General features: G+C 38.3%; 4 protein-coding genes and 1 pseudogene across 8 annotated transcripts; 1 reads left to right on the top strand and 4 right to left on the bottom strand.

The window, feature by feature from the left end:
* Window positions 1–1503: 1503 nt before the first annotated feature.
* Window positions 1504–4894, top strand: LOC133735585 (probable lactoylglutathione lyase, chloroplastic). Its single transcript, XM_062162989.1, has 9 exons — window positions 1504–1769; window positions 2296–2500; window positions 2591–2715; window positions 2828–2892; window positions 3208–3420; window positions 3534–3581; window positions 3882–3989; window positions 4124–4264; window positions 4526–4894. Exons 1-9 carry the CDS (start codon window positions 1619–1621, stop codon window positions 4565–4567), a joined length of 1098 nt encoding a protein of 365 aa, XP_062018973.1. The 5' UTR covers window positions 1504–1618; the 3' UTR covers window positions 4568–4894.
* Window positions 4860–8850, bottom strand: LOC133735583 (VAN3-binding protein). 3 transcript variants are annotated; one of them, XM_062162984.1, is made up of 10 exons: window positions 8785–8850; window positions 8627–8700; window positions 6831–7120; window positions 6542–6598; window positions 6218–6289; window positions 5738–6131; window positions 5506–5661; window positions 5342–5391; window positions 5132–5189; window positions 4860–5050 (listed from the first exon to the last, which is right to left on the bottom strand). In XM_062162984.1, exons 2-10 carry the CDS (start codon window positions 8640–8642, stop codon window positions 4860–4862), a joined length of 1284 nt encoding a protein of 427 aa, XP_062018968.1. In that variant the 5' UTR covers window positions 8643–8700; window positions 8785–8850. The 3 variants fall into 3 exon arrangements, 2 of the variants coding, with proteins under 2 accessions (XP_062018968.1, XP_062018969.1); XM_062162985.1 differs by having other exon boundaries at window positions 6542–6595; XR_009859142.1 differs by having other exon boundaries at window positions 4960–5050; window positions 5132–5200.
* LOC133735584 (casein kinase 1-like protein 3) lies at window positions 8408–12646 on the bottom strand. 3 transcript variants are annotated; one of them, XM_062162987.1, is made up of 17 exons: window positions 12362–12646; window positions 12219–12259; window positions 11888–11957; window positions 11642–11790; window positions 11431–11526; window positions 11237–11307; window positions 11036–11097; window positions 10892–10955; window positions 10607–10691; window positions 10324–10450; window positions 10113–10195; window positions 9890–9962; window positions 9600–9730; window positions 9332–9466; window positions 8785–9223; window positions 8627–8700; window positions 8408–8507 (listed from the first exon to the last, which is right to left on the bottom strand). In XM_062162987.1, the coding sequence occupies exons 1-14, from the start codon at window positions 12435–12437 to the stop codon at window positions 9335–9337; spliced, it is 1260 nt and encodes a 419-aa protein (XP_062018971.1). In that variant the 5' UTR covers window positions 12438–12646; the 3' UTR covers window positions 8408–8507; window positions 8627–8700; window positions 8785–9223; window positions 9332–9334. The 3 variants fall into 3 exon arrangements, with proteins under 3 accessions (XP_062018971.1, XP_062018970.1, XP_062018972.1); XM_062162986.1 differs by having other exon boundaries at window positions 8408–8700; XM_062162988.1 differs by having other exon boundaries at window positions 8408–8700; window positions 9890–9959; window positions 12362–12644.
* A 4333-nt stretch (window positions 12647–16979) lies between these two features.
* LOC133740699 (aldehyde oxidase GLOX1-like) lies at window positions 16980–19142 on the bottom strand. The gene is made up of 3 exons (XM_062168646.1): window positions 18716–19142; window positions 18456–18616; window positions 16980–18324 (listed from the first exon to the last, which is right to left on the bottom strand). Exons 1-3 carry the CDS (start codon window positions 19133–19135, stop codon window positions 17154–17156), a joined length of 1752 nt encoding a protein of 583 aa, XP_062024630.1. The 5' UTR covers window positions 19136–19142; the 3' UTR covers window positions 16980–17153.
* A 524-nt stretch (window positions 19143–19666) lies between these two features.
* Window positions 19667–21256, bottom strand: LOC133740700 (uncharacterized; annotated as a pseudogene).
* Between the last annotated feature and the right edge of the window lie 2041 nt (window positions 21257–23297).

Below are 23297 nucleotides of genomic sequence, written 5' to 3'. Positions count from 1 at the left end.
CGTAGTTACTCTTATAAACCTATATTTATATATCATACACTCCAAAGAGCAACCCCTATCAATTCAAAGAAAATGGAAAAACCGACCGTTGGATGAGTTTATTACAATAAATTATGAGTGTGGTAAAAAATATATATATATATAAACACACACACATATATTAATATATATATATATATATATATATATATATATATATATATATATCTATATCTCTCTCTCTCTCTATATATATATATATATATATAAACACACACACACACACACATATATATATATATATATATCTCTATATATATATATATAAACACACACACATATATGATATATTGATATATATATATATATATATATATATCTATATGACTATATATATATATCTATATAAACACACACACAAATATATATCTATATGTGTCTATATATCTATACTATTATTAAGAGAAGAGGCTTTGTTAGCCAAAATCTAAAATTTTGACAGAATTAACCCTAGAAGATTAATAAACTTTGAAAATTAATTAAATCATAAAGATAATTAAGACATTTACAAAATATATTTTTATTAAAAAAATTTGAAAAAAAAATATCCACAACCCACTTTTCTCTCTCCCATTTTCTTTTCTCTGCATTAACCAACATTTTTCTTTTTTATTTTCTGAAAAAAAAAAATTTAATAAAATGCTAGTATATATATATATAAACACACACACATATATGATATATTGATATATATATATATATATATATATATATATATATCTATATGACTATGTATATATATCTATATAAACACACACACAAATATATATCTATATGTGTCTATATATATAATATTTTGCGGGCTTTTACGGGCCGGGCCTAGAGGGCTTTTACGGGCCGGGCCTAGCGGGCTTTTGGCGGGCCGGGCCTATGGGCCGGGCCGGGTTTTTGCGGGCTTTTTTGCGGGCCTCCATCGGCCCACCAAGGCGGGCTTTTGCGGGTTTTTTGACGGGCCGGGCCGGGCCAAAAGCCCTGCGGGCCAGCGGGCCTCCATCGGCCCACTTGATCCGCGGGCTTTTTGATGAGGCCTAATTGCAATAGTTTTGGACAATAATAGCCCAACATTAATTGCTTGAGTACCCTTGGTAGTGTTGAAAATTCATTCTAGGTTGTTTTTATTTTAAAATAGAAGGGTATTATTGAAACATTGATATATTTTTACTTTCCTTTCCTGCACCAGCCAGACATCAGAAGGGAAATCAAATGGTCTTTCCTGGATGCTTTCCCTGCTTTACCAAACACAGGAAATGAAATCTGACAAGAACTTTAGTTTCTCTTCCCCACGGGAAAGACAAGGGAATTGATTTCCCTTCCGTGAACCAAACGAGGCCTAAGGTTAAAGCAAACTAGCACAGTAAGATGAAAAAGTTAGCCCAACTGAAACTCATTTAGGTCCAAGCCTGGAATACCACTGTGTCGATAGAAAGGCCCCAAATACACACACACAAGGCCCAAATACCCGCAGGCATATCTTCTCCAACATGCAGATAACAGAAAGAGCAAGAAGCTCTGAATGAGCGAAACACAGAGAGACACACAAATGCAGAGAAGAGTGTGATATACAAAACACAACCCCAAAATGGCGTCTTTATCGGTCACTCTCAATCTCTTAAGGCCTTGTTCCATTGCTCCTAAGCCATCTCCGTCCTTGAGATTCTGTGATGTCCGAAACTCTGCTTCTTCCTATTGTTCTACTTCTCGAAGACTCGCTCTCTTTCACCTTGGCTCTGGTAATCTCTCTTCTCGTTTCCACCAAAACCCTGTTTTACTTTTTTTCCTGGTTTCATGTTGTGATTCATTTTTGGGTTGTAGCAATGAAACTTTATCCGCAATGTGCAATGTATGCGTGTAATGTTGAATATGTGATTTCATGCAATGTAAGATTGGAAATTTATGGTTTTTTCCAGCTTGGAACTTTGTCTTTGTTTATTAAACTTACCAGAATGTGGTTAGCTGTTGCTGAAATTTTGCAATGTAGTTTTCTTGAGGAGAGAGATGAGGAAAGCTGTAGGCTTTTTTCATTGGAATGTTGAAAAGAGTTCATATTTAGATAGTCTATGCTGATTATACAATGTTCAACTTACAAAAGCTTGCGCCATCTTGATGTTTGTGTCTGCTTTGTAAAGATGTGTAAGAATGTTGCAAAGTATGTTGTAGCTTGTAGGGAACTTGGTTTGAATTAATTCTTAACTCTGTGTTGAATTCGTATTGGATTTTAATATGCGTTGTAATTGTGGCTTCGGGGTGGTTCTCCAGCTCTTCCTCAGTCACAAATATTAGGTGCAAAAGCATCTCAATTGCTGAGAGGAGAGGGGAAACCTGTAGAGGCTGCCCCAATTGCTGATTTGGCACAAGCAGGTGCTGCAATTGCTCAGGAAGATGCATTGGAATGGGTAAAAAATGATAAACGAAGAATGCTTCATGTCGTCTATCGTGTTGGGGACTTGGACAAGACTATAAAGTACGCGTTTATTTATTTATTTATTTTTGCAGAAAATAGGTTTCAACAATGCAGTTCTAGAGATAGCTAAGTATTATTATTCATATGCAGATTCTACACTGAGTGTTTGGGGATGAAGCTGTTGAGAAAACGTGACATACCTGAGGAGCAATATTCGAACGCTTTTCTTGGATATGGGCCAGAAGATTCCAACTTTACTGTTGAACTTACATATAGTAAGTCCTTATCTGTAATTTTGTAAGAACACAAGCATAATTTCCCCTTTTAGAGAAGTCTTTCACAGTTTCTGTTCATAGGATTTTGAAACTTAATGTGTACTGCTGATAGATTATGGAGTGGACAAGTATGACATTGGGACTGGTTTTGGCCACTTTGGTATTGCAGTTGAAGATGTAAGTACCTATTCCTGAATATAGATGTGGTTCTATTTTGTGCTAAATAACTCTATATTTGTATTCATTTTTTGGTTTACATTTCGGACCCACATTCTATCAAGTCAAACTGTAAAACAATGTCATTTCTCTCTATGAGGAATAGCGTTATTCGTTTAGTCTCCCATGAGAACATGCCTACTAGTATTTCTGCTTGTAAAGAATGTAGCAAATATACAGTCCTCCATCTCTAACTTCACCAACAGAAAATTGTTAAGATATCATGTTTTATATGTAAAGATTGTAAGCTTACTTAAGTTATACAAGTTTCTGTAGGTTGCCAAAACAGTGGAACTTATAAAGGCAAAGGGAGGGAAAGTTACCAGGGAACCTGGTCCTGCCAATGGTGGCAGTACAATAATTGCTCTTATTGAGGATCCTGATGGTTATCCGTTTGAGCTTTTAGAGAAATGGCCTACACCAGAGCCCTTTTCACAAGTGATGCTTCGTGTAGGTGATCTTGACCGTGCTATTAACTTTTATATGAAGGTGAGTTGTGTTTAACAAGTTCTCTTAATTAAACTTGAATATTTGTTTCTAGTTAGGCTGTTATGGGAATAAGCTTCCTGAAGCCTTTACCGTTTTGTTTCTCTAACTGAAAGGCTTTTGGAATGGAACTTCTCCGCACAAGAGATAATCCCGAATACAAGGTAACCTCACTCTTACTATGTACTGACAATTTCTGTTGTTTAACATGTCTATGTAAATCTCAGCGCATACACTTAAGTTCTTTACACTGCAAGACCATTTTAGGCATTGTGACCAAAGTATGTCATTGCTACTTTGGCATATATGTGGTTGTTTTTGTAGGACTTGTATATGTTTCATATCTCTATGGACCTAGGGAGCATGCTAAAATCTGAATAAATGTGTTATGCTCATTATTGTCCATTGTCAGCAACTCAGCATATTGTTGCTCTACCTGATATTTGTTTCTGCCTTGTTTCTAGTATACAGTAGCCATGTTGGGATATGGTACTGAAGATAATAGTCCAGTGCTTGAACTGACATATAACTATGGGATCACTGATTATGATAAAGGAAATGGTTATGCTCAGGTATATGCTATTCCTTTTATAGTACAAATATATTTTACTTTTTGCAGGTTCTATATATGATCTTTACCAGTTTTACTTGCGAAAATCCGAGTTATAGTATATACGAAGAGAGACTGAGTACCAAATGTTAACAGATTGCAATAGGCACAGACGATGTTTATAAAAGTGCAGAAGCAGTTAGACTCTCTGGAGGGAAGATTATTCTTGAACCTGGTCCCTTGCCAGGTATCAACACCAAGATAACTGCTTGCTTAGACCCCGATGGCTGGAAATCGGTACGACCTATTAAATGCTTTTTATAAGTGAAAGTTTCTTTAGTTCCTTTGCATTTCCAATATACTGATTGTTAGATTTCTGGTAGTTTTGGTACCAACTAATGGTGCAAAATATTAATAATTGGAATTCTGAAATAACATATTTAGTTCTGCTTTGTAATATACTCGTATTGTATTTTTATGCATGAATCAATCCGCATATATACTTAATTTATTCAATGATTTAATTTTGTTTTTCTTTCTGACATTCTTATCCTGCAGGTTTTTGTTGATAATATTGATTTTCTGAAGGAATTAGAATGAGTAACAGCATCATTACCACGCCTCTAAATGAGACAGTTGAAGATTTGTGACAATTTTGACTGTAGATTATTCCAATCTGCCAATTATAGAAATCTTGAAGCAGCTCATGAGAGAACATACACCATCCCAATTTGCAGATACATCACTTTGTACAAGCTAACAGTTTTGAGTGCTACCCTTGCTACCCATATGTATATCTCTAGGATTTTGAGATGGTGGGTGCACATTGATTGCTATGAAAAAGTTAAAACAATTTAGTTTTACATCAATCCAAATTGTAACGTTTCATATGTTATGTTGGTATGAAATTCAACATATTCTGAATCCCCTCAGTCCACATATGCTTGTCCCTTTTACTTCTGCATTCAAATTCTATTGTCCTGTCAGCTGTTTTGATGCCAAAGTATGCCCTTGGTTTGCTGCAATCTTCCCTCTCCCTTCCTGGCCACGCTGCTATGTCACAGTAGACTTCAGAGACTACACCTGCATCACACCACGGCATGTTGGGTGACAGGAGCAGAAATCAATAGAAAATTCTTGCTCTGATTATGAAAATTTTCTTACATTTCTTCTTCTTTGTAAATGTTCCCGCCATGTGTTTGCTTTTCATTTTGGCTACAACCTGTTATCACTCTAAAAGGTTGAGAAGGGAAGAAGTTGAGTTAAGCTACATAAATTATAATTATTTCGTGTTCAAGGCCTACAAGCAATCAAAAACTTCTCTGCAAATTAGAAGTTAATTGAGTTCATTCCTGTCATATTATGAGAATTTACCTGCCCATTTGAGTTGGTGTTGAAAGAAACGTGTTTCCAGTGGAGATCACCTGCAGTCAAAGACTCAAAAGGTTAAATCTCATTCAGTTTCCAGATTAGTAATTGAAATTCACTATTACTGTCTCATGAATGTGTATTGATCATGCCCCTTCTAAAGCATATACCTTTCCTTGTGCGTTTCAGAAGTTCCCCTCCTTTTGAGACAAAGTTCAATGCTGAGTTTGATTCTTTTCCATCACATTTTTCCTCAGCCAGTGCAAAAGTGGTGCCTCCATACTCCTTTTGTAGCCTTGCCTTAAGTGTAGCAGCTCCTCGTAAAGCTGTTATTCATTGATCTCAGCGACTGTTTAAGGTGAGTAAAGCTTAGCCAAACTAGTGAGGTTTTGAGCTTAGTACCTGTGGCAGCTCCAGCTGTTAAGGTCATGATGTCTCCATTAGTCCTCACGTTAACTGCAGAACTGACAACTGATAGAATATGGTCGTGATCAGCTCCCATCTCCTCTGCAATCTCGATGCAGCGTGAAGCTACCAGAGCCGCTGCAGATGCTAGTGCAGTCGAAATTTCAGTCCTCTCGGATACTGCTGCTTTGTGGCGGGCACTGGCAGCTGATGTTTCAGTTTCAGGCAATGCAGTTGAAGCCGCGAGTGCTGCTACAGAAGCAGCAACTCCAGCCACAGAAACTGCCGCGTGCAACTGGGCATTTTGGCTTCTCATTTCTTGCTTCTTTCTCTCCTTTTGATCTTTTAACCATCTCCCCATTGTTTTACCTCTCAACATGCTCTTGTATAGCTGCATAGTGAGAATCAACAACCACGAAAATGAAAATCGAAAAGAATTTCATGGATTTTTGAGGTTGAATTATGTGATATCAGTACCCCATTATTGATCAATTGTTGTTGACTGGAAAGGAACTCTGGATGAAGTGCATGATGTAGTAAAAACAACTCCTGCATATATAATTAACCAGCTGTAAAAGTTTATGGGAAAAGAAGGTTTTTGTAAATCTAGTATAAAGGCTATAACGCAATTAAAAAAAGTTAAATGCAGTCATTACACCAGGCAAAGGGACCAGGCATACTTAATGAAACATTAAAGAGTTAATAAGCAATTATGGACAAGTTTAAATCATGCGCTCATGCAGCAGACAGAACATTATGGTGATCGTCAACTAGAAATTGAAAGATTGGAGAGAGAGATACCTTCATTTCATCACTGTTTCTTGGCGAAATCGGAGGGCTAACTCCACCAGGCAGCTGCTAAGTAGGAATACGTTAGGTTATAGCCACTAAGCACTTAATGCACTCTAGACTGTCGATTTGTACCACACACTTTAACCAATAGTCCACCTAAATAATAGTCTAGACTCTAAATCCAACAATATGACAACATAAACATACTGATTAAATCTTAACTGACGAGAGAACAGTTACTATTACAAAGGGATCGACAGTAACATAAGATATATATTTTGGTAAGGAAGAAACTTACAGATGATTCGCTCAAACGCATGGAACTTGAATGGCGAGTTTCAGCAATACCATCATAAGAGAATGCTGACTTATTCTCAAGACTCCTAGAAGCAACATGTGAGTGGGAAAGAGCTTTGGAGATCTCCATGGCCGAGAGGCTCCATGATCTCGCCAGAAACTCCATGGACTCCGTCGGAGTTTCGGGTGGCGGGGCACATAAACCCTCCGCCCCAATACTGGTGCCACCATTTTCGTCTATGTTCTCCAACCCATGTCGATTCGTCGAGCATTTCAAACTACAAGAGCTCACTGACACCATAACACAAGCACAAAGAGAGAGTTAGCTACAAAGTTTTTCCACAATATTGGTCTTGCAATTTGCATTATAAGTGTCCCTTACTTTTCAAGCTCGGCTACCAATGGAGAATCTAGTTTAGCAAAGAAAGCTAGAATAAGACGATGGTGATGAAGAGGAGGTACAACAGCACAGTACGCATTTAACAAGGAAGAAAAAGTAGGTTGCATGATTCTTTTTATTGTGGGAATGGGGGATGTGTACAAATTCTATATGCCAATTAAAACCCAATGATCATTTTTTGTCATCACTAACTCTATTGCTGCTTTTAATTTCTTTTCCGCACGTATGTGCTTTATACATAAATAGGAAAGCGACCCTTTTTCTGGAGCGGCGGAGTTCATCTTCATCATTACTAGGGTTCTTTTGTCACCATTATCAAAGTCCAAAGTTAAGCAGAAGGGGCCCTTTCTGGGTTAGATTCCCATGATAAGAGTGTGTATGAAGTTCATTGATTACCATTAATTATGAAATTCATAAAAGAAATTCTAGTTAATGCACGCTTTATAAGTGTTAATGAAATTTTTCATTGATTTAATTTCACGGGTACTTATTTAGTTGGAGCCAAGATCAGAGATTTACTACCGACGGTCTCGTTCCCCTGGTCAGCAGCTGACCAGGAATTATTTGCTCAACTACTGTCCGATTGAAATCGGACAGTTGACATGTATTTAGAATGAAATGAGCCCTATCATGTCAACTGCAAAGTTTTAAAGCAGACCTGGTAAAGCTGGTTTGTTTTCACTTTGTTTCCATGTAACTTTCACAGTATTCCCTGATCATAATGTTGGAAAAATAACATTTTGACCTTAGCTTGGGACCGTAGTTGGGTTAATCTTCGATTGCGATTTTGAAAAACTTAACCATCAAGATAAATTGGAGGCACACCAAGATCCCCTAAAACCCTCCCAAGAGTTCTTCACCATAGTAGTCGGGTGGTATTAACATTCAAGACAACGACCCAGGCACCAACCAAGGGTATCAGTTTATGATAAAATCTTTAATCATTGTTTTCATTTCTAATCTAATCATGTTTTCTTTTGAAATACTAATCATGTTTTATAGGTGAGTGAGCATCAACAATTCGGACGTCCCACTCCCACCTCCATTAGTTTTTCTGTTCCGTTTTTGGACCACCCATTAGTTTGATGACTTTGTGAGCAACAATCTAGACAACACAAACGTTCAATTTTCTGCTAGGCTGCTGCAGAAACAAACGTGCGAGTAAATTAGTCTCCAGAGAAAATAAATAAATTTTATATACGCTGTGTAACACATAATTTCTGGCCGGGAATTAGGGAATCGGGCAAATGAGGGTTTCCTCAACTTGGGCTGAAAAGTCTAATGAACATGAAGATATAACCTAGTTAGGCCCTGCTTCAAGTAATGGACTATAGATACAAAGCTAGAAGAATTTAAAGACCAATATAGAAGGAAGGATATATAAATATCTATAATACCCTCTTGAATTGACATCAACAGTTCCAATGAAGTTCCTTCCTTTCATCCTTTATAACCCATCTCCTATCAAGATCTGAAGCAAAGAAAAGTAATGTTAATAATACAATCAGATATCAAATAATTATGGTTTCTATGGAAACTCCATGAGAACTTATACCTGAAATACTAGTTTACACTTTTCCAGATTCTGAAGGACCTGGGTACTTAAGGTTCAAACTTGAAACTTCATCCAGATGAACATCCAGGGCTTTCATCCCAAAAAGTTACAGCAATAAGAACAGAAAGCAACTCAATCCTGAATTAAATAAGATACATGGTCACCAAACTATATTGTAAAAAAAATTATGATCTTTATCAAACTAAAATGGTAAACAAACTTTACACGTCATCCACACAACATTAAACGGGCTCGGCCAATCCTTTCCACCTATGCACATGAAAACTCCAAGCTTTGTAGACAAGTCCTATTGCATCCAGTGTGGTCATGTTTTACCAGACATTTTTCAGGTATATCATATGCCAAGCAAACAATCCAAACTTCATTACATTTGCTACAGCAAGATGCATGCTCCGAGTAAATTCTTTTACATCTGTAGCTGAAGAGAGAAAACCAAGGCTGAAGAGGTTAATATGCAGATTTTGAGTAATTTCTCTCATTTAATACAGATTAATAATATAATTTCATACAATAAAACACTCCATACCTATTACTTTGCTTGAGAAGTTCGATTTGGAGATGGCATCCAACTGCTTGAAGCACCGTGCTGGCGACCTACATTAGCAATTTCAGCTGGCCCCTCAGGTTTTGGTAAATTTCTTTTGAGAGCATTGCCCGTATTCTGCAACAATCATGAAAGAATAACAATGATTTACAACACAGGACAATGTGCAACAGGAATGGATACTTCATGAAATTGAGATGAGATAAATACGCAAAAGACTATAATATGATTTACATTACAAGTTCCATACATGTTTTTCAATAGAGTTATTAGCACTCAAATTCTGGACTGCAGATGATCTAAATGGCCTGTGAATATGAACAAGATGACTTGATCTTTTATGTTCTCGAGGCTGAGCTTGTCTAGAAACATCATCAACTCCTGAAAATCCACAAATGAAACCTTAGGCCCAAGAAAAATTTGGTAAATCAAACACAAATCTGTAACATGTCAAAGGCTTTCCCAATGCTGTAAAACACAAATCTCATCAAGGCTTAGGTCACTAATCATCCTGGATATGAAGTCAAAACCAGAACTTACCCTGATTCCTCACATCCATAGGCACTGCTCGACTGCTAGTCACTACTTGACCATTTGTCGCTACAGCTGGCTGCAAATTATATGACGGTCAGAAGAAACAATATCAAAAATCTAATGCAAGTAACCGAACACAGCTGAAAGAAGAGCAATCCTCAGAATCAATCAAAAGGAGATAGTTATAAAAATAAAAAAAAATAAAAAAAAGGCTTATGCAAATACTAACAGCTGATTGACCATGAGCCCTTGTCTGTTGCGCCTGCTGGTACTTTAGGATTGTCCAGTCAAATACATAATCAAACTCAAATCCTGTAAAATGTGGGAATAAACACCAATAAACACAGACAATCAGTTAGGATACACCTTGAGAGGTACAATTAATAATTCTATATTAGGGACTAAACAAATTCTGTCATGATGGTGGAATGATATCATACCTTCGCGGGTGAATAAGTCACGAAACAGACGCTTCAAGAATGAGTAATCCGGACGTTGATCAAATGTTAAGGAATGGCAATAGTGGAAGTAGGATGCAAACTCCACAGGATGCGCCTTACATAGCACCTGAAAACAGATGTGACAAAAGTTCATTTTTCGACTTAAAATGATAACATAAAGCTTTCACATTTACCATTGTAACAATATCCTTTTTCTCGAATAAAAAGAAATTAGAAACCCACTACCTCCAAACACCAGCCGCTTAATCTACAGAATACATACCTCAATGGGAGTTGATAACTTCTTCTCACAAATCTTATCATATTTTTGCTTCTTCGTTGCAGCTTTTAGACCCTGCCAAGGAAGGCTAAACATAGAAATCAATCAGTCAGCAAGGATACTCAGCTGTATGATCAAAGCATTGTGCAAACGATGTTGATCATCCAAGTTACAATTTGTAATAAACAATACAAGTTACACCGAGAAGAAACCCTAACTGGAACTCCAGAGGGAATCTTTCAATTGAAAAATTATCTGCTGACATGTGGTAATGAATTCACGGCATACCTTCCTCTTAAGAAGTACAGAAGAACATAGCCAAGTGACTCCAAATCATCCCGACGACTCTGATCTAAAACAATGAAACAACAAAGGTGAGGATACAGACAGCCAAGCATTTACAACAGAGTTAAACAACACCTCTCTACTTACCGATTCCCAAATGGGTATTGCAACTAGCATATCGTGCAGTTCCTGTTAAGCTTTTGTTTTCTCTGTATGAGTTATCCAGAAAAATAGATACAGTTAGGCAATAAACCAGGAATTGAACAGACTTGTCTACATTTAGTATAACAGACTTGAATGCCAAACCATCACCAGAATTTATGCATGAACCCATGTCTTAAATTGTACCTGTATGGAATGTGCCGATTTGTAGTTGGGTCCCGATATCTTTTCGCAAGTCCAAAGTCAATGATGTAAACCTGATGAATGAGTTTTCAACAATAATTAAAAATAAAATAAACAAACAAATAAAGAACTGATAAACCACAGATATTCTTAAAAGCTCCTGAAAGTTAGTTGTTAAAGAGAAACATACTAATTACCTGATTTGCTTTCCTGCCAAGACCCATGAGATAATTGTCTGGTTTGATGTCTCTATGCAAAAACCCTTTCGAATGCACATACTCTATTCTCGTAATCTGCAATAGAAAGCCAGGAAGAGAAAACATTAGCAGCAGGTAAACAATCAACCCTTACCAGTTAGATAATCTATCTAAGTATCTAAAGAAAGTAAAAAATAACTTGCGAATTTACCATCTGTTCGGCCAGCATTAAGACTGTTTTCAGTGAAAACTTCCTCCCACAGTATACAAATAAGTCTTCAAGACTCGGCCCCAACAAGTCTATGATGACAACGTTATCATCATGATCAAACCCCGCCCACTTCATGCTTGCAATGCCGCCTGAAACAACACCAAATCAAACAATTACTTACGGTTAAAACCAAGATTCACGGTGATAATAGTATGCAAGAGCAAGTAGGTTCAAACCAAAACTTACTTCCTCCCTGTAGAACTTTATACAGCTTGGCCTCATACATAAGCTGTAAATGCTTCGTCTTGTTACTTTCCTGCCAAAATCAAAATCAAAATCAAAATCAAAATCAATGAATCAATTACACCGTTAAGCTAATACACACATAGACCAGTTTCTTCAATAACATTAAGATACCAAAATCGTCGAGAGCCTAATTCTAACATGAAATTCCATCAAAAACCATACGAGCCGCAACGAATCAGCTCGAATGCCATCAATTCACAATCCATGCAGACAATTATCCATAGAAATCATCCTAATCACTCGAAACGACGACGAATCAATCAAGACTTACAATCTTGGCCGCCAAGGTCTCTCCAGTCTCCATATGAGTAGCTGAAACAAACACCACGGCGAAAAAAAACTAATCAGCACCGAGATGATAATCAAAGACGATAATTATGATGATTCGAAAGAGGAAGAAGATCTGAAACATACCGAGGTATATTTCACCAAAAGAACCGCTCCCAATTTTGCGACCTAGCTTAAACTTTCCTCCGATAATCCTCTCCATAAAAAGAAGCCCTAATCTCTCTGCAACCGGAATCAAATTCTAAGGGAAAGCGCGCGATGGCGATTCGAATTCCGGATGTTCGGATCGAAAATCGAAAGAGACCGATTCGGATTTTGGATTTGAGTTCTGAGATTGGGAGACTTTTTCAGGGAAGAGGAAAACGAAGGAGGAGGACGACTTGGATGGCGGCTACGGAAGAGGGAGACGAGGGATCTAAAAAGCGAAAGTGGAAAAGAGTGAGGGCAGTTTGGTAATTTGGGATCCGAGATCGGGGGCAGTTTGAATTCCCCCGAAGTGTTGGAAGCCCCTCCGAGAAAATTTTAGGTTTTAAGGTCGGTTGTTGCAATTATAGTTTAGGGATGGCGGTAAAATTTCAAAGTCATGTAAAAGGTCCCTGGCCAAAGAAGATCCGGGGAATTTGGATTCTATAGGTTTTTTAATGAATGTTTGTTTTTTTAGTAAAATATTTGTACATAGTAGTAATGTACATTTAAGATCACGACTTTATGATTATTGAATGAGAAAATCAACGTGTTGAAATATAAGTTAAAACTTAAAAGATATAAAATATAAAGTTAAAACTTAAAAGATATAAAATATAAAATCAAACCAAGTGACAATGAAAATGCTAATAGAAGATTAAGGTCTAACCACTTCCTACTTTCTATTATATTAAATTCAAGATTGCCTCATTATTTCTTGAATAAAACAATTAAAAAAAACTTTTTAAGATTACTAATTGTAGAATAAATAACTGAAAAAATTATGTGTAAGTGTCTACATAGCAATTCTAATCTTAAAAGGGACAGAGCACCGTCCTTTTATGTGTTGCCCAAGAAGTTGAAGGCTGCGCTAGGAGAGTTATGGAATGAAGGGAGAGGTTGTTCATGCCTCGTAAGAGCAAGTGCACCCGTAGTCAAGAAATGTCAAAGTCGAGAAGTCAAGAATTCGACCAGTCAAGCTCTATTCACTGCCACTGGACATGGGTTTGCACCCGTTGTTTTTCTTGCCCGGTCAACACTGTTCACACTACTGTTCACTCTTTCACTGTTGGCAGCCGTAGGATTGAAAGTTTGATTGAAATGAAGGGCAGGGATTGCTTGACCGTTAGGCCCAGAATTCAAAATCCACCAACGGGTTAGTGCCAAGTGGCATGCCGTCCCCACCTCTGGCGCGCTGAGCTTTCTGTCCATGCTTGCGCCACGCGTCGATGTAAGGTGCTCCACTCCCCGTGTAGGCGCGTCGACCACTTCTGATAAGCTCATGATGTCAGCCACGTTCAGTTGGTTTTCTTGTCTCTATATGGGCTTTGATCGGTCATGAAATAAGTCATGGAATTGACTTATTTCTTGGCTGTAGTCAAGAAAGAGTGGTTTTTGCCCAGTCAAAAAACAACCGGTGGAAGATGCAAAATCCATCTCAAGGTCATGTAGTCAGGTTTTTCTTGACTATGACTATGACTATGACCTCCGGTGGACTTGCTCTAAGAAAGTTAAGGTACCAGAATTTACTACTAAATTTTATGCTACATCTCTTAACTTGGTGGAGACTCCAGCAGGCACAATATATGGTGCCAGCTAAGGGGGAGGAGACTGGAAGTAAGGACGCAAAGAAGAAACGTGGGTGGCCATTGGGAGCCAAAAATAAAAAACCTTTTTTTGGGTGAAGAAGGGTGCTAATCCAGAACCTCTAAGAGCATATCCAGCGGGAAATGTCAAATTGAGTGTGTCAAAATTGAATTTGAAAGCTGACATGACAATGTTATTTTTGCTAGACTTCATCTCCAATGGATATGTCAAATTATAAAAATATTTTATTCATTTTAAAATTTATTTAATTCATAAACAATTAACTATTCTGTTAAGGAGTCCTTCTCAACTTCTCCTTCCAGTTTCATTATCTTCTTCTCGACTGCTTCTCTCTCTCTCTCTCTCTCTCTCTCTCTCATTCAGTCATTCTCTATCTTCTTCTTCCTCTCCAGACCAAAGCTAAGCAAGCTGGGTATTAAAGGAAAGCCAGATGGGTATTAATCATATAAACAACTGACTAGGATTATTCAAGGCTATAGGTCAATTGAACCCAGAAACTTCAAGAGGCACAAAGTCGGTGGTCTTCGATCGTCATTCGCCGTTTACCCATGGCTGGGTAAGTTCCTCCCTATCTGATTTCGATCATATTTGGATTACTGTGCACTATCTCTCTTTATCCCAAAATTTGAATTGAATCTGAAGGTCTGCATTTTGGTATGGGTTGATTTGGATTTTCTAAAAATCGAACATCCAAACTTTGGAGCTGAGTTGAGTACAGTAATGGGGAACTGAGGCTTGCAAATGGGTTTAATTGACATGATTTTCCTTTCGGAATTGAATCAGGAGGAGGAGAAACAGAAAGGGTTGGTTGTGTTTTGGCTTCTTTTGAGTAAAGCTTGGGACTTTCTTGGTGGGTTTCAGTGTTTGATTCTGTACTAATTTCCAAATTGAAAGAGTTTTCTTCTTCTTCCTCCTCAAATTTATTGTTTGTTACAAGCAAGGGACTGGGAAAACGATTGGGTTTCTCCATAGTTACAGAGAGATGCTCAGGAAGAAAGAGAGAGAAGAGAAGGAAAGAGGAAGAAACAATAAAAAAATAAAGGGTACTTGACCAAAAGCCCCAAAATGAGCAAAAGTTATCCCACTTACCCCAACAACATATTTTTATTCTCACTAACCCAAATTAGAGTATAATGACCAGTCTACCCTCAACCTAATTAAATAACTACATCAATGCCACTCTCTCTCATCTCTCGATCACACACACTCTCTCTCTCTTCTCTCTCTCTCTCTCATGATCTGGCCACATCCCCGTCGGCCTGGTCGCCGGTCGTCGGAAACGAAGTCAACAGTGAGATCGTGCAGAAGTCCTAGCAGAAGTTCGAAACGGATCTTCAAATTTCGCCAACGAAGAAGGGGAGGATGTGAGTGATGGTCGAGATCGACCTCCTCGGCGGTCCAGAGTGACCTTACCGGCGAAGAAGGTTTCCGATCCCCTTGGGTCCTTGCCCTCTGGTTTCTCTCTCCCTCTCTCTCTCTGCCATGAAAGCTCTGTCGCTCTCTCCTCTTCGAACTCAGTCCCGGTGCCATCTGGTTTCTCCCTCTCTCTCTCCAATCTCCAGTTCCGGCGGAGGAGCACTCTGCCTTCTTCCTCTTGCTGCTCCAGCAATGAGCTCGACGACGTATCCGGCTGAAGATGCTGCTTCTGGTCAGCTCGTCAGCTCGCCGGTGACCGGATCTGGACCAAGACGCTGAATGACATCTCCGGCTGAAGACGACGTCTGGTCTTGAGTCTCACGGTTGAACTCCGATAGGGTGCCCAGATCTTTTCTCTTTCTCCGATAGAGACATCAACATTAAGATCCAACATGTCTGCTACTCTGGTTGTCTTCGAAACCCAGAACCAAGTTGTAAAGACCAGTTTCAAGGATTGGAGGAAGAAAGATGAGGTAGCAAAAATGGCAAGAGAAACTGGTTCAAGAAAGTGAAGGTTTCATTCTCGAAAAAAAAAAAAAAAGGTGAAGGCTAAACAGAGAGATATGTGAAGGAATAGACGACTATTGGGGGGCAATAGACGACTATTGAGGGGCAATAGATGTTTTAAATTGATGTAATCTCTTATTTTTTTTTCGTTAATTAAAGTTTTATTTGTCTAATTTAGGAAGATTAATTTTCATTCCAGCAAACGAAAATTCTATTGGGGGGCAATACATGGCTGATAGTCGTCTATTGGGGGGCAATACATGGCTAATAGTCGTCTATTGGCCCCCAATAGACGTCTATTAGGGGGCAATAGATGTCTATTGGGGGCAAAAAAACTTTCCGGTGAGATTTTCTGCAAATTCCGGTGGGCGGCAGCCGGTGACCGGATTCCGGCGAAAGTTGGCCGGATTCCGGCGGCCGGTGACCGGATTCCGGCGGCCGGTGACGGGCTCCGGCGAAGTGTCCTATAGTTTCTCTCTCTTCTATTTTCTCTCTCTCTCTCTAAGTAACAAAGGGGTGAGGGGTAAAATGGTATTAAAAAAAAATTAAAAACAAAAAAAAAATCTTAATGGGGTATTAGGGAAGACTCCCTTAGAGTGTATTGGGTAAGAGGGAATTAAAAAAACTTAATGGGGTAAGGGGGAAAAAAATCCCTAGAAATGGGGTAAATAGACAAAACCCCAAAAATAAAAGATAGTTCCCTTTGCCTCTGTCAAATTTGACAGCCCAAATGAAAATGTCATTTACACGTCAGATAAGACCCCATGGGTTGGAGGGGTTGCAGATGTTTTTTCTAGCCGTTAGAGATCTCCACGTGGATTTGACGTATTCATTGGAGATGGTCTAAGGTGTCATACCCATGAGTTATCCTTGCCCTAAGGAGAAAATTTAATTAGTCTTTTATTTTATATATTAGTTTACACCCTATGAGTTTATTTGACATTGAGTTAAGGAATATCTTGAAGTATTACAATTGAGTATATTGACGAATGGAGATTCAAGCTAGTTTTGTTAGTGTGGGGATAATTTTTATAGTTCGTAGGTTCACTAATAAATGAAAAATTATCAAAAATCTTAAACCGTATAAATATAATATAATGTTTGTTTTGTTTACCTAGTTATATCCAAAACAATACAAGTTCTAACTAACATGTATAATATACAGTAAACAAAACAAAGGAAAAAATCAAAATGAGAATATCATCTATGCAATTTGGAGCCATATCCCTGAACTAGGAACACCAGCGTGCACAACAAAGACCAAGTAGAAGCCCGGTGGAGCAATCTCGGCCGTTGGTGGTGCCGCAACCTCCACTCGGAACAATTCCGATTCCACAATTTTCAACTCTGTTATGGCCAATTCTAGAAGTCTTTGTCCCATCGAAAAACCATGCGTTGTGAATGGTGGTGCATACATTGTTACCTTCAAATCTGATGGATTCACCCTAGCTTTCTTCACTTGGAACTCAATCACAAAATTTCTCTTATAATTTACCATTCCACCCATGTAATTGGATGTTATTACAGCACGGTCCGACACCCGTTCCGGGTCGAAATATGGCGGGTAAAACTTCTCGACCCGAAGCTCTGTTGGATATTTCACACCGGTGAAATTGTAATAGTAGTTTGGATTGCTCCCAGCCACTAAAACTGCGCCATCTGGCAATAATGTAGAGGTTGAACCGTACATTCTTGGTATTTTTGTTTCCTTTAGCTCCATGAACCGTCGGGTTATTGGGTTATCGGGTTTATAAATTACTGGAGTAATATTCGGATCCTCCGCAAAATTCAACCCGGCTGTGCCCTCTTTGGCTCCATTAATCATAAGGATATCACCTGTGGGAAGGATCACCATATCTCCCATGATCCTTGGCGTCGGCATCATCTCCTTTCGCCACGTGGCTTTTGGGTTGGTTATATCAATCCTTCCGCAATCTTGTAGTGCAGTTGCGTATATACCCTTTTGAACAAACTTTCCCGCTCTGGGATCCGCTCCACCGCAGACCAGAATTTCAGCTCGGATTACATTCGGGTTCCGGTCATTGAGCTTTATAGGTAGCAATGCCGCCATCCCGGATGCAGGGTAGTTGCGAGACCCACCATCAAGGACGGGGAGTTCGCGTACGACTTTATTAGTGGTTGGGTTGAGCAAAATCGATCGATTGTTAGCGAAAATTAGGAGGTTGCCATCTGTGGAGAGGAAGACAAATGGGTAGAGATTGTTCTCTACAAGATCACTCGTCTCTTGGAGAAATGATAAAGCGTAGCTTATTTTATTCGAACTTCCCGCCTTAGGGACATACTCGTAATTGAACATCCGACGGCCTCCAACCACTATGAAATTCCCATTTGGCAAAATATGTTGGGTAGAAAACCTGTACACAAAATCAAATTAATATTAGAGAATTGTATAGTCATTTGAGATTAATAAAAAGTAAACGTTTGTTTTGTATAGATATATATCTTATGAGTGACTGGATTAGAGCGTGTGCTAAGAGGTAAGTACCATCTTAAGCCGGAAAGTGATATGGGGTACTCCTCCCAATCGCAACTACTGCATCCATTGAAGTATCTCACAGACCTTCCTCCTTCATCCCATCCACCAGTTTGCACAAGTGTACCATTAGCTGATAACCCCCCAGATGAGCACCAAGTATCTGTTAAAATCTGATTTTAGCTAACAATGGAAAAAGTAAGTCCAATATTACCAAAATATAGAAATCTCCACAGCATCAATGAAACAATCCAAAATTAGTAATACCCTACCTTAAGTGGCCTAATAGCTGCAGTGTCAATGTCAAATTCCACAGCATGAGCCCAGCAATCCAATTCATAAACTTCAACTTCCTGTCTGCTGTCCAAAACCCGACGACAATCTCCGGCGGGCAATGAGATCTCAGATGGGCCAAAACCAGCAGCATCAAACATAATGGCCTTATTACTGTTAGGCATTATGATTATGTGCATGGCTGATACACCTGAATTCTCTGAAACCAATTCCCACCTACCTCTATACTCTTTCTCATGTTTGATCGCTTCATTTGGATTGTGTACGGCTTTGTAATATTCATATTCTCCTCCATTGAAAAAAAGTATAAGCGGGATTTTTGGAAGCCTAGAATTCCCAAAAGTAAAGAAGAAGAAGAAGAGGGAGAGAGGAGCAAGGGATTTGAGCAAGATGGACATAATATGAGAGAGAGTGGATAAAATGGATCTTTACCTTGGTATCTATTACTTCTAGGTACTCTTTTTATGGTCTCTATTTGCTCCAGATTTGAAGGAAATTTTGGATGGTTGTTAGTCTGTTAGACTACGCACCAAATTAGTGTTCAGTTAGCTCTGTTTCGGAGAAGTCTTGGGTTTTATTGTCGTAGTAGTTGGATTTGTCAATCCAAAAAACGTGTCAACTGGATTTTGACATATTAATCAATCTATAAATGAATCATAAAAATAAGGTTGATGTTATGGATTATGACTAATTGTCTGTGTCCTTAATAGGACAGAAACAGGTATAAGTTTTAAATGTGTTGTATTGTGTAATTTTTGATTGAGGATGATGTACCTAAATTTCAAAATCCAAGAGTTAAACCCTGGTACCCTACTAGTTTCATAACAATCGGCATCTCTCAAAGTAGAAACAAAGAAAGGCATATTAGAGCAATAAACTTAGAAACATGAGGAAGATATATAGATGGTGGTTCAATGTGTAATTAGCATCTAATAAAGTGATAGCTGTTTGATGAATTCCACAACAGCTGTAACTGAATTTTTCGAAGCAAGGCTAATGAACTTGCCAGCTTCAGTGTGATCATCGGAGCCACCACCAGTTAGACCAGAAGAGAGAGCCCTGATTGCAATGAAAGGCACCCTTTGCTGAAGACATATCAAGGCAACAGAAGCGCTTTCCATGTCCAAAGGGCTTATGTTGAACTTGTCATATAAGAAGCTACGGTAAGCAGCATTAGACAGGAAAATGCTGGCACTTGTTCCCCTTTCGACTAAAGCCACCTTTGGGGTATGGGGCAAACATGTTGTTGAGTTTAGGCAACTCTCAAGCTTCAAATCCTAAAAACCATGTACATATGTGCATAATTATATAGCCTTAATTCATGTATCGTATATACTAAGCAGGCTGATTACCTCAAGCTTTTTGGAGATTTCATAGTAGAAGGGATCAACAGCAACCCAGAAGGCATGCTGTCTTTGTTCTGGAGTTCCATCAATAGGGAAGACTTCTTCAGGTTGATACCAAATGTTGTTTAAGAGATTATCAAATGAGCTGCCACCTGTCACATTCACTGTATAATTTGAAAATTTGAAGTAGCCAATTTCTCGTGTAGTCTCCTTGTGATTCAAGGAGTAGTTCATCTTGAGACCCGTTTCCATATCTCTGCATCATGCCATGAACGATGGATTAAACATTGCTTGATCGTGAGTAGATGAACAAGAAGCAATTTATGCTCGAAAGTTGAAACTGCCACAGTGCCACAGTGTTTTTAAGGCATTAATTCTTGCCTCCACCATTGATTAACATGTGTGGTTTTCACAATATATGCATATAGACATTTATGTAGGTAGCTTTGCTGGGTTATTGTCTCTAGTGATTAGTACGTGATACTAATTAGCTAGTGAAATCAACTATAGATAGAGCTAGATGTATACCTGTCAATTCCAAAGAGCTCTATGGGACTAATACTGAGGATTGAGCACATCTGCAATGTTAAAGGATGGGTTTGCATTGCCAGATATGCCGTAGTGAACCACTCCTTTTATATCAAACAAGCTAAACAAAAGCTGAGTAGTTATTCCTGCATTAATCTCAAATAACAGAAATGAAAAGAGCAGAAAGAAACAAGAAACATTGAGAAACTTGAAAGAGATATATAATATCTATATATCTACCATGGACAGGAAACTCCTGTCATGACTAAGATGACTTTCTTTTCAGCAATGGTTCCAAACCGAAATCTCCTTCCTTGAATTAAACCCAGAAAATGAAAAACATACTATAAATAAAGTAAAAGGAATGATATTGAAGCAGTGAAAGTCAAATTCATAATGGGTTTCTGTATGTTTACCGGAAAAATCTATGATCAAGTTTGTTGAAGTGAAGTTTGGAGATTGAAGAAGAGGGTCCAGTTCGAAAGAATTCAGAATTACCAAGCCCAAGTAAGGGCCACTCTTGTTGGCCTGGTCGATCAACTTCTGTGTATCTGTAGACAATGCATCATTTGTGTGTTTAAGCATCAAGCTGATGATCACAGCGTAAACAGCTATGCAAGGCCAAGCTACAACTGAAATTCTCATTTTTTTTCTGCAGATTAGGGAGAGAGATGAAGATCAGAGAAGATTATATCAGGAAAATAAAGGGAAAGCATGAAGATAAGGCATTGCAAGCTGCTAGCTCTTTAAAGCTCTATCAAATTGGGTAATAGCATTGTCATCTTTACAATGATGATTGACCTTCTTTCATTTGAAATAATGCAGAAGGAAACAAGAAAGTACTGATGCCACCTCCATTTGGTGGCCCATAATATTGATGTTATAGTAACTAAATTGATAAAGTAGCCCCCCCACCCCCCTCAAGTAATTTAAATTACAAAATCCCCCTATGACAAATAGCAAAATGGGCAATGCCCCCTTTAGTTAACATCATCACTAGGACACATAATAGATGCACAACTAGCAGCTGATAACTGTTTGATAAATTCAACAACAACTGTGGCTGAATTATGGGAAGCGAGAGTATTGAATGTGTCAGCCTCATTGGAATCCGCAGAGCCACCGCCGGCCAAGTCAGAGAGAGCCCTGATCGCTATGAAGGGCACCCTTTGCTGAAGGCATATCAAAGCAACAGAAGCACTTTCCATGTCCACCGGAGTTACGTTGAACTTATCATATATGAAGTCACGGTAAGCAGCATTGTCCAGGTAAATGCTTGCACTTGTTCCCCTTTGGACTCTTGCTACTTTTGGTGTATGTGACAAACATGATGTTGAGTTTAGGCAACCTTCTAGTTTCAGGTCCTAAAAACCGTGGATGCATATATATAAGTTCATAATAAGTATGTTCTAGTTAGAAGAATATTAAACTATTCATTAGACTAACTAGCGTTATTTGATCACCTAAACCTAACTTGATCCAAATCTCTACTTGGTTTTGCTCTACTCTTACTCCTAGCTAGATTGATGTATAAATATAAGGAATTTCTTCAGTGATTATTCTAGAAATTTTTCTTAGAGGCAACTATGTGAATAAACTCTCAAAACAAGCTTTAAAAGCCTCATTCTTGCTCTTCGATACCCCATTAAGGCACTCAACCAAACGCATTGTTCTCATTCTGAAGGATTAATTAATTCCAGATGGAAATGCCATTGTAAAAGTGTGTGAAACATGAATTCAAAACACTTGGTACATATCTATAGGATCAAATGCGAACCATATATTGGATTTGTAAATCATAGCTAGCTAGGACTGAATCGAGGAAGTAAAAACACGAGCTAACAGAAAATCTTTTACCTCTAGATTTTTGGAGATTTCATAGTAGAAGGGATGAACAGGGACCCAAAAGGTAAAATCTCTTTGTTCTGGAGTTCCATCAATGGGGAAGACTTCCTCTGACTGATACCAAATATTGTTCAACAAGTTATCATATGAGCTCCCATCTGTCACATTCACTGTGTAACTTGCAAGGTTCAAGCACCCAATATCTCTCATCGAATTTAGAGGCAAATCATCTTCAGGCCCATGTCCATATCTCTGCACCATTTGGAAAATTATATAACGGTAGGTACAAAATCCAAAAAGTGCATGTGTTTATATGATTATATCTATGAATCTATGATATGATATGGTAGCTACGAGATACAATATATAATATTCCAGTAGTATTAAACTAAATTCATAATCTCATCTTTTTGTCTCTCTTCTTGTTTGCTAGCCATGGATAGTGTGTATTGTCAGTGTAAATAATGAATATGATGTTCTATAATCTATACAGATTATATAGATCGATTGAAGTTATGGTAATCTACTATTCTATGTTGAACCCAAAAGTAATTACTATATATGAAAGCAGCATATACAATATCAGTGCTGACCCAGTTAGTAGTAAATTTATGATGGTTGTGCTAAATTACCTAACTTCTATGTTGGGATTCAATTTAAAACTAGCTACTTACTTGCCAGGTCCAAAGAGCAGTATGGGACCAATACTGAGGAATGACCACATCTGCAAGGTTGAAGGTTGGATTCGCATTGCCAGCTGTGCCATAATGCACCACTCCTTCTACACTGAACATGCTTAGTAAAAGCTGAGTGGTTATTCCTGCATTAATCTACAAAAGGA

Source organism: Rosa rugosa, chromosome 3, assembly GCF_958449725.1.
Source record: "Rosa rugosa chromosome 3, drRosRugo1.1, whole genome shotgun sequence".
In the NCBI taxonomy this organism is placed as follows: Eukaryota; Viridiplantae; Streptophyta; class Magnoliopsida; order Rosales; family Rosaceae; genus Rosa; species Rosa rugosa.
Note: the sequence above shows the minus strand (reverse complement) of the source record. Positions and strands in the feature narration are given on the sequence as shown.